Consider the following 17,467-nt stretch of genomic DNA (forward strand, 5'->3'; position numbering starts at 1 on the left):
GATAAGTTAATATTATAAAATACTATGAAGAACGATATTTCTAACTAAAGCTTTTTGATATCTTTAGAAAGAATTAGATACACAAATGTGCACATAAATGTTTATTTCAGATAGAGAATCTATACAATAAATATATCTAACAGTGCTAATCATTTTTCATGAATTACTTAAGATTAAACTACTATCCTAAACCTCTACCTTTGGAGGCCATTATTCTACGGAATATATATCCATCATAAGAAGTATCAAGGGTAATATATCTTCATGGCTCTGTCTCAGTGTGAATGCTTATATAAGAAGGTATGTATGAAGGTGTCTGTATGTGTGTTAGTCATTCAGTCAAGCTCAACTCTGAGACCCCATGGACTGTAGCCCACCAGGCTCCTCTGTCCATGGAATTCTCTAGGCAAGAATACTGGATTGGGTTGCCATTCCCTTCTCCAGGGGATCTTCCTGACCCAGGAATTGAACCTGGGTCTCCTGCATTGCAGAAAGATTCTTTTTTTGTTTTAATTAATTAATTTATTTTAATCGGAGGCTAATTACTTTACAATATTACAGTGGTTTTTGCCAGCTATCACATGGATCAGCCACGGGTACCCATGCGTCCTCCCATCCTGAACCCCCTCCCACCTCCCTCCCCACCCCAAGCCTCTGGGTTGTCCCAGAGCACTGGCTTTGAGTGCTCTGCTTCATGCACTGAACTTGCACTGGTCATCTATTCTACACATGGTAATGTATGTGTTTCAATGCTATTCTCTCAAATCATCCCACCCTCATCTTCTCCCACAGAGTCCAAAAGTCTGTTCTTTACATCTGTGTCTCTTTTGGTGTCTTGCATATAGGGTCATCATTACCATCTTTCTAAATTCCATATATATGTGTTAATATACTGCATTGGTGTTTCTCTTTCTGACTTAACTTTACTTAGTATAATAGGCTCCAATTTCATCCACCTCATTGGATCTGACTGAAATGCATTCTTTTTTAATAGCTGAGTAATATTCCATTGTACATATGTACCACAACTTCCTTATCCATTTGTCTGTCCATGGACATCGAGGTTGCTTCCATGTCCTAGGTATCGTAAAACAGTGCTACAATGAACACTGGGGTACATGTGTCTCTTTCAATTCTGATTTCCTCAGTGTGTATGCCCAGCAGTCGTATTGCTGGGTTGAATAGCCATTCTAGTTCCAGTTTTTTAAGGAATCTCCTCACTGTTCTAGTGGCTGTACTAGCTTGCATTCTCACCAACAGTGTAAGAAGGTTCCCTTTTCTCCACCCATTCTCCAGCATTTATTGTTTGTAGACTTTTTGATGGCAGTGCAGGCAGATTCTTTACTGTCTGAGCCACCAGGGAAGTCCATGAAGGTGTTTAAATTTAATAATGACACTCATGAAAGTGTTTAGATTTAATAATAACCTTTATGTGTGCCTACTCTGTTTTAAGTGCTTCATTAAATCATGTGGTAAGTCAAACCAATCACCCTTATATGACATTGAAAAACTTGAGGAAAAAAATAACTTGGCCAAAGTCATGCGGCTGGTAAGTGGTAGACCAAGGTGTAAATCCAGGTGTCTTCCCATGGAGCTCATCCCCCTAACCTATTCAATGTATTCCATATGCTGCTTTTAAAATGGACTGTTAAAGCTGCTATTTTCAGTTCTTTCAGTCATGTCATCAAGTGAATATAAAATTAGTTTTAAATCTAAATTGTTAAATACATTTATTCAACAAAACCTTATTGTACATTTTCTATATATCAACATTGTATTAAAAATTGAGATGGAAAAATGAGTAAGTTTGGAGAATGATAACAGTTGCTATATATGCAAATCCATGTTGGATTAATTATTCATGAAAGATTATGTTATTCACCTTTATGCAGGTAGAATTAAAAGGACTACGTTTAGTAGAAACTGGAGAAGGAAATGGCAGCCCACTCCAGTATTCTTGCCTGGAAAATCCCGTGGATGGTGGAGCCTGGTAGCTACCATCCACGGGGTCGCAAAGGGGTGGACAGGACTGAGCGACTTCACTTTCACTTTCACTTTAGTAGAAAACAAAATACAAAGTTGGCAGTAAATTTTCTTCAACTAATTTCAGTAGGAAAGAATCCTAAGTTAACATTAAACTTTGAGGTAATGTTACCTCAATTCAATACACAAATGACCACGTAAAAATAAAGAAATATGGTTATAGTAAAATAAATAAGCTGTTGTGTGTACTCTTAATGGTATAAGCTATTTGGAGTACAAAGTCTTAATCTTAAGACTTTTATAATCATTCTCTTTATCAACACAATCACCACATAAAGTGTAGATAATGGGGCATGATAATACTTTATCGGTTCTAACATAGTTTATTCAGAGTAGGATACATTACTAATTGGACAGTTGTATAGTGAGTAAAAGACTCTGTACATATGTACACACATATGCACACGCATGCATACACACATGCGGGCACAGACACATGCATTTCAGATTTCTTAGAGAATGAATACATTCTCCCCCCTGCCCCCAAGTCAGACTATATGGATCTGACAAAGCCTGGACTAAAACACAAACATGAAATATAGGAATTGCTAAAGTGTTAGCTTAGAAGGAGCTTAAAGTACAATTAAAAGCATATGAGCAAAAAGTTAAATACTGTCCCCAAAGATAGTATTTTTTTTTTCAGGAATAATTCCTTACAAGGCACATGCAGCTTTATTTTTGTACATTTTAGTAAAATGTTGTGAAATGGCAATGACAATGTCAAAGCAAAAAAAACAACAAGAAGTAAAAAAGAGTTTGGGGAAAAAGGCAAAGTGACATCTTCCATTTCTTTTCAAGTGCATCTGAACCAGTACAAATGGAAGGCACACGCGTCCATGTGCAGTTGTCTAATGGTATTTGCTTGTGGTTTTTCTCTTGCATTTTTTTCTCAATGAGTAATACAGAATTACACCATGCACGCAGCTTTAGTCTTCCAAATTCCTAAGGGAATTGTATCTCCTTTATGTTCACATGCAACTCCAAAGGGGAGTTACAAGGAGGGCTTTATACTTCTACAGAGCTTATGCAAAAGAAATGCCCTTGTCATAGAAGGGGTACCTTTCATTAATGTAATGATTCCACTGTTTCATTATCCTCTACTGACTATGCTGATGGAGTTATTCAGGGTGAAGATAAGGCCAATATATTTTATAAAGTGTGCAAGACAGAATCTTGAGAAGGTTTTTGTTTTTAAAAAAACAACTAGTTTTTTAATACAAATACAAATACAATTTATATTAAATTATTATTAATGGGAGAATATTATTGCTTAAGCAATGCCATGTTGCAACCACCATGAACTACTTTCTATAGCTGTCCTGATTGTTAAAAATTAAATCCGGGCTTTGAACCCTACAAATAAATAGCTACAAAATATAATTACACATCATAAGTATAGCCCTGGGCGAGTGCTATTTGTTTATTTTCACCAAAAATTAAATATCAACATGAATCAATGACTATAATGAAAGGAAACAAAGGCATCGAAGCCCTTCCAACCACGTGGATGTTAGATATTAACAACAATAAATGTTCAGAAAGATCTCAGAGCTTAGAAACCTCAGACCAGTTTTACATGGTATAATTGATAACAGATGGTATTACTGCCTGGTGCTCTTAGAATTATGAAAAGCTGAAAGTTTTCTCTCCTCCTCAGCTTCCTTTTCCTTAAGCTCTTGTATATACCACTTGTGACTCAGTAAGATTTGTTGAACTTCGACTACATACAAGGAACTGAGTTAGATGTTATAGAGGACACTAAAGACTAAAGAAAGCGTGGATTCCGCTCCTGAGAATCATAAAAGCTAGTAATAAAAAAGAAAAGATGTTTATAAATGATTATTATAAAATAGAAAGAGGAAAAGGGAGGGAGGGAATTAACATATACTGAGTGCCTGGCACGTGGTAGACGTTGTGTTAAAAGTTGACGTTTGGCAGAAACCAACAAAATTCTGTAAAGCAGTTATCCTTCAATTAAAAAATAAATACACTAAAAAAAGAAAAAAGTTATATACATGCTTAACCCTCACACCCTCCATTGAAATAGGATTTTATCATCTCTGCTTTACAGATGGGGGAAATAAGACTCACAGCGATTGAGTAACTCTCCCAAGATCACAGAGCTTGTAAGTGGTAGAGCTAGGATGTGATTTACGATCTGTCTGGATTAACTGTCTACATTCTCTCTGTTTTAAAACATAAAGTAATATAAAAAGCTGTACAGGATAAAATGCTGTGTGGAATCAGCAAAAGGGAGAAATTATATTCAGCTAAGGGAAGTAACAACATCTTGATGGAAGAAGTAACATGTAAGTATGAAGGGTTATCCTATTTGGGTGTGTAGAATCTGAGTGTATCTAGGCACTGAGAGGGAAGCACTTCTGGAGAAAATACTGGTTTAAGAAAAGACAAATGAAGGAAAACAGACTTGAAGAGAAGAGAATTAATGGTTTGATTCAGTTTGGATGAAGTATCGTGCCCAGGAAGAAAATTAATTAAAAATCAGTGGGCTAGGGGCTTCCCTGGTGGCTCAGTGGTAAAGAATCCACCTGTCAATGCAGGAGACTAGGTTTAATCCCTGATCCGGGAAGATTCCACATGCTGTGGATCAACTAAGCCTGTGCACCACAGCTACTGAGCCTGTGCTCTACTGCCCAGAAGTCACAGCTACTGAGCCCATGCACCCTAGAGGCTGTTCTCCACAAGAAGAGCCAGTCAATGAAAAGACCACGCACTGCAGCTAGAGAGGGCTGTTCTCCACAAGAAGAGCCAATCAATGAAAAGACCACGCACTGCAGCTAGAGAGGAGTCCCCGCTCAGCACAACTAGAGAAGAGCCTGAGCAGCAATGAAAACCCAGCACAGCCAAAATAAATAAATACAATTATTTTTTTAAAAATCAGTAGGATATAGTGCTGGAAAAACAGGTCAAGTCAAAGAATTTGAATGTCAGGGAAGGAACTAGATTTTACTGCAGTCTAAATGGTAATCATACTGAGATTTAAAGTTTGTGAGTCAGAAGAATGACATAATAAGAACCATGAGAGAAAAACTTTGTCTGGAAAACATATATAAGTTGATACTGGTTGATGCTACAACTTAATTCCCACTTGATGACTCCACTACAGGGATTTGGACTCAGCTCCTTTGCAGCAGTGACAGGCCAGGCAACAGGCATGTCTGCTCAGTGTGCAGAATGGCAAGAGAGATTCAGGGTCAAGAGAAATAGAAATGGAGAGTCCTGTCAAGCAGGCAGTGAGCTAGAGGCATCGACCTGTTCAGTCAGCCATTAGCAAGGCTGCACAGAGTATACACACCATGACTTAACACCCAGGGTGCGTGGGGGCTAAGTCGCTTCCATCGTGTCTGACTCTTTGCAACTCTATGGACTGTAGCCCACCAGGCTCCCTGTCCATGGGATTCTCCAGGCAAGGATATTGGAGTGGGTTGCCATTTCCAACCCAGGGATCAAACCCCATATCTCCTTCATCTTCTGCATTGCAGGTGGATTCTTTACCGCTGAGCCAGCAGGGCAGCTTAGCAGTAGAGAGGAAAGGAAAAGGAGGACCTTGGATGACGATGATAATGGAAAAACGGTGTAGACACGTGGAGCTGGGAAAGGACTCAAGTCATCAGAACGGGGTGCCTGGATCTGGGCAGAATCCCATTATCAGGACTAAGGCATGGCACGAGGGCCACACTTGGAGCAATGGCACTGATGGTGGTTCACCTGTGTGTGTAGGAAAAAGGCTTCCTTAAATGCCTCATGTCAAAGTCCCAACAGAACCTGGGGACTAACCAGATGTGCAAACACAGAGTAGGCCTCGCAGGTATGATTAAAGCCATCCTCAGAATGGCGGGTCTGCAGAACTGACAGAATTTTGACACTCTACTTGACTATTATTATTAAAAGAACTACCAAAACAACAGAGACTGAGTGTGTCTTGTTCACTACAATTTCACAGCCTTGTACCTAATAGAGGCAAAATAGACACGAGTTATTGAACTGAATTACGTCAATACGGATTAATAAAAAATATCAGGGTGACTTTCATTTCAACAGATTAACTTTGCCCCACCCCTGAATAACTCCCACTATCTTTAGTTTGAAATATAAATGTTCATCTGTCTGTTTTCTCATTTCTTCCCCTTCTTTCTTCCTTTACTCTGTTGTCATGTTATTTTTTTTTTCTTTTTCTACCCAATTGCTTTTTTCAAGTTTCTGTGACATTATTTACTCTATTTTTTTAAAATTTTATTTTATTTTTAAACTTTACATAATTGTATTAGTTTTGCCAAATATCAAAATGAATCCGCCACAGGTATACATGTGTTCCCCATCCCGAACCCTCCTCCCTCCTCCCTCCCCATACCATCCCTCTGGGCCGTCCCAGTGCACCAGCCCCAAGCATCCAGTATCGTGCATCGAACCTGGACTGGCATCTCATTTCATACTTGATATTTTACATGTTTCAATGCCATTCTCCCAAATCTTCCCACCCTCTCCCTCTCCCATAGAGTCCATAAGACTGTTCTATATATCAGTGTCTCTTTTGCTGTCTCGTACACAGGGTTATTGTTACCATCTTTCTAAATTCCATACATATGCGCCATTATACTGTATTGGTGTTTTTCCTTCTGGCTTACTTCACTCTGTATAATAGGCTCCAGTTTCATCCACCTCACCAGAACTGATTCAAATGTTTTCTTTTTAATGGCTGAGTAATACTCCATTGTGTATATGTACCATAGCTTTCTTATCCATTCATCTGCTGATGGACATCTAGGTTGCTTCCATGTCCTGGCTATTATAAACAGTGCTGCGATGAACATTGGGGCACACGTGTCTCTTTCCCTTCTGGTTTCCTCAGTGTGTATGCCCAGCAGTGGGATCGCTGGATCATTGAAACTGTAATCAAAAATCTTCCAGCAAACAAAAGCCCCGGTCCAGACGGCTTCACACCTGAATTCTACCAAAAATTTAGAGAAGAGCTAACACCTATCCTGCTCAAACTCTTCCAGAAAATTGCAGAGGAAGGTAAACTTCCAAACTCATTCTATGAGGCCACCATCACCCTAATACCAAAACCTGACAAAGATCCCACAAAAAAAGAAAACTACAGGCCAATATCACTGATGAACATAGATGCAAAAATCCTTAACAAAATTCTAGCAATCAGAATCCAACAACACATTAAAAAGATCATACACCATGACCAAGTGGGCTTTATCCCAGGGATGCAAAGATTCTTCAATATCCGCAAGTCAATCAATGTAATACACCACATTAACAAATTGAAAAATAAAAACCATTATTTACTCTAAACCATCCCTTTTCCTCTCCAAGGATTTGATTTCCTCTGATTCAGTGGATTCACAGCAATATCCTCTTCATTCATTCCCCTGCCTCTTTTCCTATCTTAACCACAGCTGCTAGAACTGCCTTTTTTATTTTTTCTTTCTAATATCCTTTCACCATCTCATTTCCCTTGTCAAGAACCATTTTCTCACCCATTTAGGTAAATGCATAGATTCACCTCTTTTCCCTAAGGCCTATTTTCGTATTCAATTTTGTACTGTTACTGTAACAGAGTTCACTGCTATTTAGCTTTCTAGTCTTTGCAATTTTTTAACAATCGAAGTCCATCCAAGCCGTCTTCAATTTTAGAAAGACAATCAGAACTCCTTGATGATAAGATATTTCCCCTTTTTACCACTGGTCTGCAAAATAAAACCCTATTAATCTGGAAGTCCTTATTAAATAATGTGTGATAGCAAAGAAAGAGTACTGAGTTTTTCTAAGAGTTTTACATCATACAGCAATGTGAATAAGATCATGTGGCAGTGTTCAACCTATGCAAGAAAACGCTAATTGACATAAACATTTGTATATGAGTAACAAGCAGTTAATAATCATCTAGTACTTACCTGAAAAGTTCATTAATAATTCTCTAATTTAAAATCTAAAATTGGAAGTTTCTTTTGAAAAATACTATAATGATGTAGGAATAAGAAGAAGGTCAGACTTTTCCTTGGAGACGTAGCAACAAAACTCTTTGCCTATGGTGTAGAAAGACAATGTGGGGGTATCTCTTGGCTTCTTAAAGTGCCGTGATACACTTTTAAATTTCAGCTACCATGATCCCTCCATAGATGTTCCTGGTTCTGACTATTCTTGGCTTCCTGTACTGGTTTATCATCCTTCATCTGCTCATTCACTATGACTGTGCATTCAAAATTTGTTATGACCATGTTCTTTTTTTCCATGTTCTTCTTTTATAGTTATCCTCTCTAATGTCTCATTATGCTTTTCATGCTGTCTTTCTGTCCAGTTTTCTAAGTCCTTATAGCCCTATCTGAGTTTCCCTCTCTATTTCGTCTATAGAACACTGGCACTTGAGTGTTGTAGCAGATGTAGGTGCCAACACACGCCGCTGCTTCTCTCCAAGACTGTGCTAGAATGCAGGTCCCATATGTTCTTACAGCTTCCTGCATTCTTTGAACAGCTGGAGTGTGTTATACCTTCTAGGGCAGGCCAGAAGTGCCAGGGAGTTAACACCCAGGTACAGCTTTCATCAATGAAGGATGGGAAATTAGTGATTAAATGCATTAGTTTTCCTGCCCTGCAGCAGGGCAGTTCTAAGGCAAGCTCTGCACTGTTTCCCATAGGTTCTCATAGGTTGTGTGTGTACATAGTTCTCACAGGTTCACAGACACAGATACATATATAGATAAGGATATATACAGAAGGTGCGTATGTGCTCAGTCACGTCCAACTCTTTGCGATCCCAAGGACTGTAGCCCACTAGGCTCCTCTGTCCATGGAATTTTTCAGGCAAGATTACTGGTGTGGGTTCCCAGTTTCTACTCCAGGGGATCTTCCCAACTCAGAGACTGAACCTGTATCTCTAGCGTCTCCTGCGTTGGCAGGCAAATTCTTTACCACTGCACCACCTGGAAAACCTAGCATATATACAGAATAAGAAGAGATCAAAAATATATATCTCTTAGATCTAGATCTAGGATAATATTACTTTCAGGACTGTTGCAAGCATTAAATAAAATAAAGCATGCAAAGCAACTTTTACTTTGTTTTCATCTCATTATAATGTAGCAGTTTCAAATTTAGGGAAGAAACTATGACTTTCTTTCATGGGTTTTCTCCCTCTAGTAACTAGCCTGAGATTACTTAGAACATAAGAGTGAAAATTAAGAACAAAATAACGCCATTTGCAGCAACACAGATGGACCCAGAGGTTGTAATACTGAGTGAAGACAGACAGACATAGAAAGACAAACATCATACAATGTCATTACATGTGGAATCTAAAAAAGAAGGGTAAAAGTGAACTTATTTACAAAACAGGAGTCACAGATATAGAAAACAAACTTGTGTTTACCAAGGGGTAAAGGAAGGAGGGATAAATTGGGAGGCTGGAACTGACATATACACTATGTTCTTCAGCCACTCAGTCATGTCCAACTCTGCAACCCCAGGACTGCAGTATGCCAGGCTTCCCTGTTCTTCACTTCTCCCAGAGTTTGCTCAAACCCATGTCCATTGAGTCGATGATGCCATTCAACCATCTCATTCTCTGTTGCCCCCTTCTCCTGCCCTCAATCTTTCCCAACATCAGGGTCTTTTCCAATGAGTCAGCTCTTTGCATCAGGTGGCCAAAGTATTGGAGCTTCAGCTTCAGTCCTTTCAAAGAACATTCAGTGTTGATTTCATTTAGGATTGACTGGTTTGATCTTAGATCAATGGCATACTACTATACTACATACTACTATCTATAAAATATATAACTAATAAGGATCTGTCATATAGCACTGGGAACTCTGCTCAGTACTCTGTAATGGTATATGTGGGAAAATAATCTAAAAAAGACTGGATATGTGTATATGTATAACTGATTTACTTTTCTGTACACCTGAAACTAACACAATATTGTAAATCAACTATACTCCAATAAATATTTTTTAAAAAGTGAAAATTATAAATAATGAGAGTATTCATTATTGTGAATAACGAGTGAATATAAATTAATTATTTCTCAAGATATTTCTCATGAGTAGTGTGAAAAGGAATATTCTACCAGGGGGGATTTTGTTTGTTTTGTTAGATATCCTTATATTCAGAGCTCATAAAATATAAATATATTATCATGGTCTAGTAGGAGAATCAGCACATAATAGACAGTTTGTGGCATTGGCTCCACTTATTTGGGAAAATCACTTATTTAGGAAACAATCTAGGACAGAAAAAGTATTCAGCATATCGAGGGGAAAAACACGAAAAGGGAACTCAATAAATAACTATTTTATTTACAGGTATGATGGTGTTAGAGGTAAAACATTAATAATGTCATTTCCTTGTCTCTGGTTTCCTACTGACTACAATAATTGCTAATATTGAGGGTTTTTTATTGACTGTTCATTTCTGACAACTCTCTTCTTCTGTGTGTTTCATCTTTATACACATTCCTCCCCTTCCTAATATTTCCTCATTTACTTCACTATGATTTAGGGCTCAAAAGATTGTCTGTTGACTGCATTCATAATGATAAATCATATCTTCAGCAGTTAGTTTATATTGAAAATATAGGGAGTTGATATATATTTAATTATGACTGATTTTCATTGCTGTATGGCAGAAACCAACACAACATTAAAGTAATTTTCTCCCAATTAAAAATAAAATTTTTTAAAAAGTTTAAAAAAAGGAAATGTAGAACAAATTAAATATCTATCTATAATAAGTCAAAATTAGTTGATAGGATGGCAATCTAAATAATCAGTCTGTGGGGATTGACGACAATGTATTAGTAATGATGAATCAATACCTAATGCCAACCAGTTCCTACCCAACATCTACTACTAAGTCATTTTATCTTACATTAAAGCCCTGTGGCACTGTCTCAGATCTATTAAAGAGTCTTGCTTTATATGATAGTACATTGTTAAACTTGCCATCTGGCCCAACAGCTGATATGACTCACGCAATCCTGAAGAGGCCCCAAAGATTTACTCCTGGGAAATATTTGGTCTACTGGGTGGTGTCATGATTACTGGTTCATAGCTTCTTTATATGCTTTGAAAAGAATGGCAAAACCTCTAGGCTGGAAAAATCTTAAATTGAAATTAATTTGTGAGAAGAAAAAGTGTTCACTTACCTGAGGACCGGGCTGACCCTGCAGTTGAAAAGGAGAAAGAAAGGAAAATAGTTATAAAATTGCTTCTTCAGTGAGTATTTTCAGTATCAAAACTTAAACTAGTTCTGAACATGTTTTCAAAATATTTCTGAAAATAATAATACCTAACTACAGACAATTTCACTTTTTAATCAAGTTATTTCTTAATATTTTTACTCTATGCTATTTATCTAAAATCTTGATGTTATGATCTGTTATATGTAACTCCAAAATGACTCAAGAGTTTTACTATGCTCTGGAATTAAAATGGAGAAAGAAAAGGCAAAGGGTGAAATACTTCTCACATGATAATAATGAATCGGTTACATAAAGGGAGGATCTTCTAGCACATTATTATTATGAGCTACATATTCAGAGATGGCACAGAGAGAAGAAAAAAGAGGCAGCTGTTTAACTTTAGAATTCACCAACTCTTTACATTTCTCATTGTTTCAATAATATTTTAAGTCTATTAAAAAATAAACATCTATCTTTTACTCTGCATAATCCAATCTAAGGGCATTTTAAAAGAATATGAGAGGTCTTTGGCTCAATTAAAGTGCATCATAACTCCTCATACAAACAAGATTATGTAACCTCTGGTCAATCAGATTTATTTTGAATGTCACTTTCCTGTTGCTTAAACTAATAAAAATTTCAAAACAGCATAACTGCAAGTGTTTCTTACTAAAGGAAAATCACCTGTGAATAAAAGTATTGATTATACATCACCTTCTTCAAATCTCCAATTGGATTTTGTATAGATGAGATGAAAGAAAAAGTTCACACTGAATTAGGGAATCTTAAAAAGTAAATGATGTATAATCTCATTATATCACCTGTATGCCACTGAGTATTACACAAAAAAACAAGGAGCTAATACAACTCCCAGAGAAGGCTCTTTCTTTCTCTTTCAGCTTCTCTTCAGACTTGGAATTCCTCTAGGCACATGGTCTCTAACTGACTGGTGATAGAACAGATCCAAGAGCTCTGTCTAGATTTCATCTATCAAACCAGAAAGCGGAGTTATACCAAGCTACTGTGGATGTGACTCACTCCACGCCTGACTCTTTAGTGATGCAGAGGGATAAGAGAATACCAGTCATTCATTCCTTATAGTCCCAGGCAAATTTGGATGTGTTATTCCATTTATTATAACTGTCCTGCATTTTATAATGAAGAAACTGAGACTCATAGAAAAGGGAAGTCGTTCAGTCGCGTCTGACTCTTTGTGACCCCATGGACTGTAGCCCACCAGGCTCCTCCATCCACAGAATTTTCTAGGCAAGAGTACTGGAGTGGGTTGCCATTTCCTTCTCCAGGGGATCTTCCCAACCCAGGGATTGAACCTGGGTCTCCCGCATTGCGGGCAGATGCTTTATGGTCTGAACCACCAGATCACAGACTCATAGAAATAAGCTAAAAAATCACACAGCCTATAGGCGAAAAGGGCAGACTTTAAATCCAAACTGATTCCAAAGTTCAAACATTTTGCAGCAGGCCATTTTGGCTTTCACTCTGAAAGTTTAAACTCAGAGCTGTATGCAGACTTAACTGAGATCAGCATGGTCCCAGAGCACGCTTAACTTGAGTGGGCACTAAACCCCCCAGGTACTCCCAGGCTGCAACAGCCTGAATCTCTGCTTCCAGATGAAGACCTAGGGCCAGAGGGCACCCAGCCTCTTAACTGATACCTGTACAAAAACCAGGTCAGCAAAGGTTCTTGAGGGTAGCAAACAGCTCTAACATCAGCTCTAAACATGGAGAACCTATAAGTACAGGGCTGTTCATCTACATATAAATATGGATCTTCCAGATCTGCATAATGGATGAAATCACAGTACATGCTCACAAGCTCTTGCATGATCACTCTTCCTCTGGATGCTTTACGCTTTTGATCTTTCCAAACTTTTTAAGCTAATGCACACTCTGAAATGTCACCATGAACCTTTTATAGAACCTCAGAATAAATTACCTTTCTTATATGTTTTTTTTTTTTTGGTAAAGACTAAAATGTAGACATCTTTAAAATCAGAAAGAATTTCTTCAAAGGAATATATTTTAGCATCATTGCTGAGATTTTTTCATACCTATGGTTGTTTTACAAATTACAGGCTTTTCTTGTCTATCTTTAAAAGCCAGCATTTCTGCCATTACATTTAACAAATGACTTTTAGCACAATGTTTGCATAAATTGCACAAATATACATTGCATTATAAACTTTTTATGAGTGATAGTGAGAACAAATAGTAAGTGATGGTAAAGATAAAAAGTTGACTTTTATATAGGCATTGGAACATATACAGCGCCAGGGAACTCAGATTACCCTAATGTCAGATATGAATCTGAGGTGTGTTTGGTGTGTATATATGTATGTGGATATGTGCAGGGTGGAGAATGTGAAAAAGAGAGATGGAAGTGGGTTGACAGAGAGGATTCCCAGAAAAACAATGCAAACTAAACGGCAAATTTGGCAACCTCCCTAAAACATGGCTTACACAATGCAAGTCTTACAAATCATACACAAGATTCCAGGGCTGCCTGCACCAAGTCTCCTTAACTCAGTGTGATGCAACAAGCTCTTCACCTGGAGACACGTAGAATACCAGGTGTCTCCTAGTGAACACCTAGAAGAAAGCAGTCTAGCAGCTGGAATCTGGCAGTCATGGTATAAAGCCATCTGGCTAAGTGAGCAAAGTGTTGGAGGAGAGGTTTCAGAGGGTGTGGAAGTGTTAAGTTCCCCCATGGAGAGCAGAGCATAGAGAGTAGACAAGAGCCCAAGAAAAGCATCTTGGAAATATCCTTGGTGATCCAAGACACTATGTGACAAAGACTTCTTCACAGACAAATCATCCAAAGAAGTATCTCAGAATTTCTTTGTTGCTACTGAGTAGTTCACTGAGTGGCACAAGTGTTTTCATACACCAGCGGATCATTTTCAAGTCTATTCTAACTTATAGGTAGTGAATATTATTAGCAATCAAAAGTGAAAGTGAATTTCTTTTGGTTTTCTAAAATGCACTCTGAGGAGTTAAAAATTATGATGAAGGTTAGCAAATAAAACTTTTAAGTTGAATCTTTAAAAATGGCTGAAAAGGACCTTTCCCCCCCAAGCAAATCATCAAAAATGTTTCTATAAATAAAAACCCAAAAGAGTACAATCTAGCATAATCAGGAGCCATGCCAAGAGAAGTAGTTAAATCACAGAAATACTTAAGTTTAGGCCAGACATTTAAAGATGGAGAATGGAGTTGCTGATTTACTGTACGTCAACAGCTCAGTGCAATGCCCTCAAGGCTGCTAAGGCACCAGCGTGAAGAAAAAGAAACAGCAGGAAAAGCTGACTTGAAAACGTGGTAATCAGAACAGCATGGCGGAAAACAATCAGCCAGTAGCTGATGCTTGACAGAAAAGTGTTCAAAGCAAGTTAAAAGTTTCGGGAGGCAAGTAAACCAAGATGGAACACGATAAATGAGAAGACATATCGCTGGAGTATGCATTGTTACTTTAGGCAATTAAAGAGCAGTATTAACCAGTTTTTGCCAGGCTGTTATCACAGCTATGGTTGCCAGAAAGTACTAACACCCTTTTCTAAATCAACCAAGTCATTTAGATTTTTGACTGAGGCAATTAGTTTCACCACATGATACTTTTTTTATGGCTGGTGATTCTGGGTCATTCTTTTCCAAATGGGACAGATGCCATTTTTCCGTTAGCACGTGCACAGACAGGCACACAAAATTTGTACTTTCACAAACCATCTTATTTTGAAATACTGATTAGGATATCAGACCCACATACATTTTTACAGTGATAAGTTTTAAATAAAATTACTTTCAGTTACAAAAACTTGAGGATGATTGTTCATGAACCTCTAAAAGGTGTTCCCTCTGCTTCAAGGTAATCAGAAAGCACTTAACTTAGAATCTCAGCATTAAGAAACCTAAACTTGACTTCACCGTTAGTGTACTCAGATTCAGTTTATTTCACTGTCTTGAACTGAAAAAAAAAACTTTAAAATAATCATTTCTATGCTTTTGCACGTTCGAACCTTTGCAGTCTAAAAAGATCATTTGAAGATGATCATCGTAACTTCATTACCTCTTGAAAATGTTCAAATCCACATATTCAGATGTCAAGTTTATTTTTCTTTTCAGGAGAAAAAAGCACATGAAGCAAGCATGCAGGTAAAGCTTCAGATTGTCTCAGTTGGCAACAGGATTATTCTGGTGGCAGCCATTCTGAGAGTTGGAATCCTATCATAGGAACCATCAGGCTTCCCAGGAGGCACTAGCAGTTAAGAACCTGCCTGCCCATGCAGGCAGACTTAAGAGACGAGAATTCAATGTCTGGGTCGGGAAGATCCCCTGGAGCTGGGCACGGCAACCCATGCCAGTATTCTTGCCTGGAGTATACCGTGGACAGAGGAGCCTGGCAGGCTGCAGTCCCTAGGGTCGCACAGAGTCAGACACGACTGAAGCGACTGCACGCACACGCACGCACTCACATAGAACCATCTCAGTGGGATCCCTTAACCTTTCTTGAGTCGCAGTTTGACGTAAAGTCTGTGCCAGTAAGCAGAATATGTGTACTCTACATTTGCAGCACCAGGAAGCAGGAATCTTGCTCATCCTGTGAGTCTATTCACATTTAATCCCTGACACCCCAGTGCCCAAGTTACAAGGTGCTTTGGAAACAATTACTGAATTGCTGAAAGGTGAGAATTTTGGATTGGTCCTCAAATTGGTTACAGTATTTTTAGAGAACCATTAGAGAGTCGGCTATCCTTACATTTCAGAGTTGTATTTTCAAAATATAACTTCTTAATCTCTTGGCTTCTGCTCATGCAAATAAACACATCTATGTTGAAGAGGAAGTCTCTTTCCTCACTGGAATCTTCTTCAGATGCCAGAGATGGAGCTAAGGCAGAAGCCTGCAAGGGTATCAGGGGAAGTTTAGACACCTACCTGTGTGCCTTAGGACAAAAAGCATGAGACTGATATCTTGAAGAAAAACCACTCCCTAGTTTGATTAAGTCTCTGTATCTAATTAATGTGAGAATATTATATCAAATGACTTTGCAAATTATAAAATGCTATACCATTGTAGCACGGCAATTCAAAGTGGGCTATAAAACCAACACCAACAATTCATTCGACTAATTCAAATTTAGATAAAAAGTGTCTATTAATTTTAAAAACAAATTAACATGGGGATGATGAACTACAGAGAAAAACAATTGAAGAAAATAAAGCAATACAGATTACGTGCATTAAGAAATGGCTTTGCAAAAACTGCCTAATCTCGCAGTGTCTGTAAACTACTCATGCTTCCAAGGACTCTTACACGCTTGGCTGAAACAAACATTATTCATAATTTATACTGCCTGTTGCGTTACCCTGCAGGATAGATATTAATAATTCTTACCTTAGTCACAGTCACATAATATTACTTAGATAAGAGTATTTCAATTTAAGCTTTTCTTTTGAAAAATACTTAATCCTCCATGGTTTTAACTCTGGGAAAGAAAAGTCATACTCTACGCAACAGGAAAATAAATAGCTATAGACTCAAGCCTGGTGGATATGTCTTTCTTGTTCATTTGAAAGAGAAAAGAGAGAAAGTGAGAGTGAACATGGAGATGGTTTTGTTGGGTTCAATGTAAAGGAAACAAAATTCATTCACAACTTGGAAGATTTCTTCCATGATGTTTACCTTTTATAAATAAATAACATGATTTATTTAAAGATTTACTCATACTTAAGCAGATTAAGTCCTTCCCACAGTAATTTTAAAACATTATTATTTTTCTAACACTATGCTATGTTTATCTTACGATTAAATGGTCACAGTGGGAACATAAGAAAGTAAAGAATTTTATCAGCTGCATTTTTTGTCATTAAAAGTTTCACATACAGAGCATAAGAAAGATAAGGATTCCATTTATGCATTAATTTACAATATTTAAATGTATTGAATGCTTAATATTCCACTGAGGTTGATTCAGATTTTTGCTATTATAACAGTGTCTACTTATTTCTATACAAATATTTGACTATATATGATTAGTCCTTGGGACTTCCCAGGAGGTGCTAGTGGTAAAGAACCTGCCTGAAATGCAGGAGACGTAAGAGATGAGGGTTCCATTCCTGGGTGGGGAAGTTCCCCTGGAGGAGGGCATGGCAATCCACTCCAGTATTCTTGCCTGGAGAATCTCATGGGTAGAGGAGTTG

The 17,467-nt window shown here is 37.8% G+C and overlaps 1 protein-coding gene across 1 annotated transcript in view; it reads right to left on the reverse strand.

Annotated features, from left to right (window-relative positions):
• Window positions 1–17,467, reverse strand: part of COL25A1 (collagen type XXV alpha 1 chain) — a 503,765-nt gene that overhangs the window by 197,752 nt on the left and 288,546 nt on the right. Inside the window, exon 5 of the mRNA XM_086407020.1 lies at window positions 11,216–11,233. Coding sequence (XP_086263146.1) covers window positions 11,216–11,233 — 18 coding nt within the window. The remainder of the gene's footprint in view (window positions 1–11,215; window positions 11,234–17,467) is intronic.

This window comes from Bos grunniens, chromosome 6 (genome assembly GCF_055505025.1).
Source record: "Bos grunniens cultivar Pamir isolate PY7600 chromosome 6, Bosgru_T2T1.0, whole genome shotgun sequence".
Classification (NCBI taxonomy): Eukaryota; Metazoa; Chordata; class Mammalia; order Artiodactyla; family Bovidae; genus Bos; species Bos grunniens.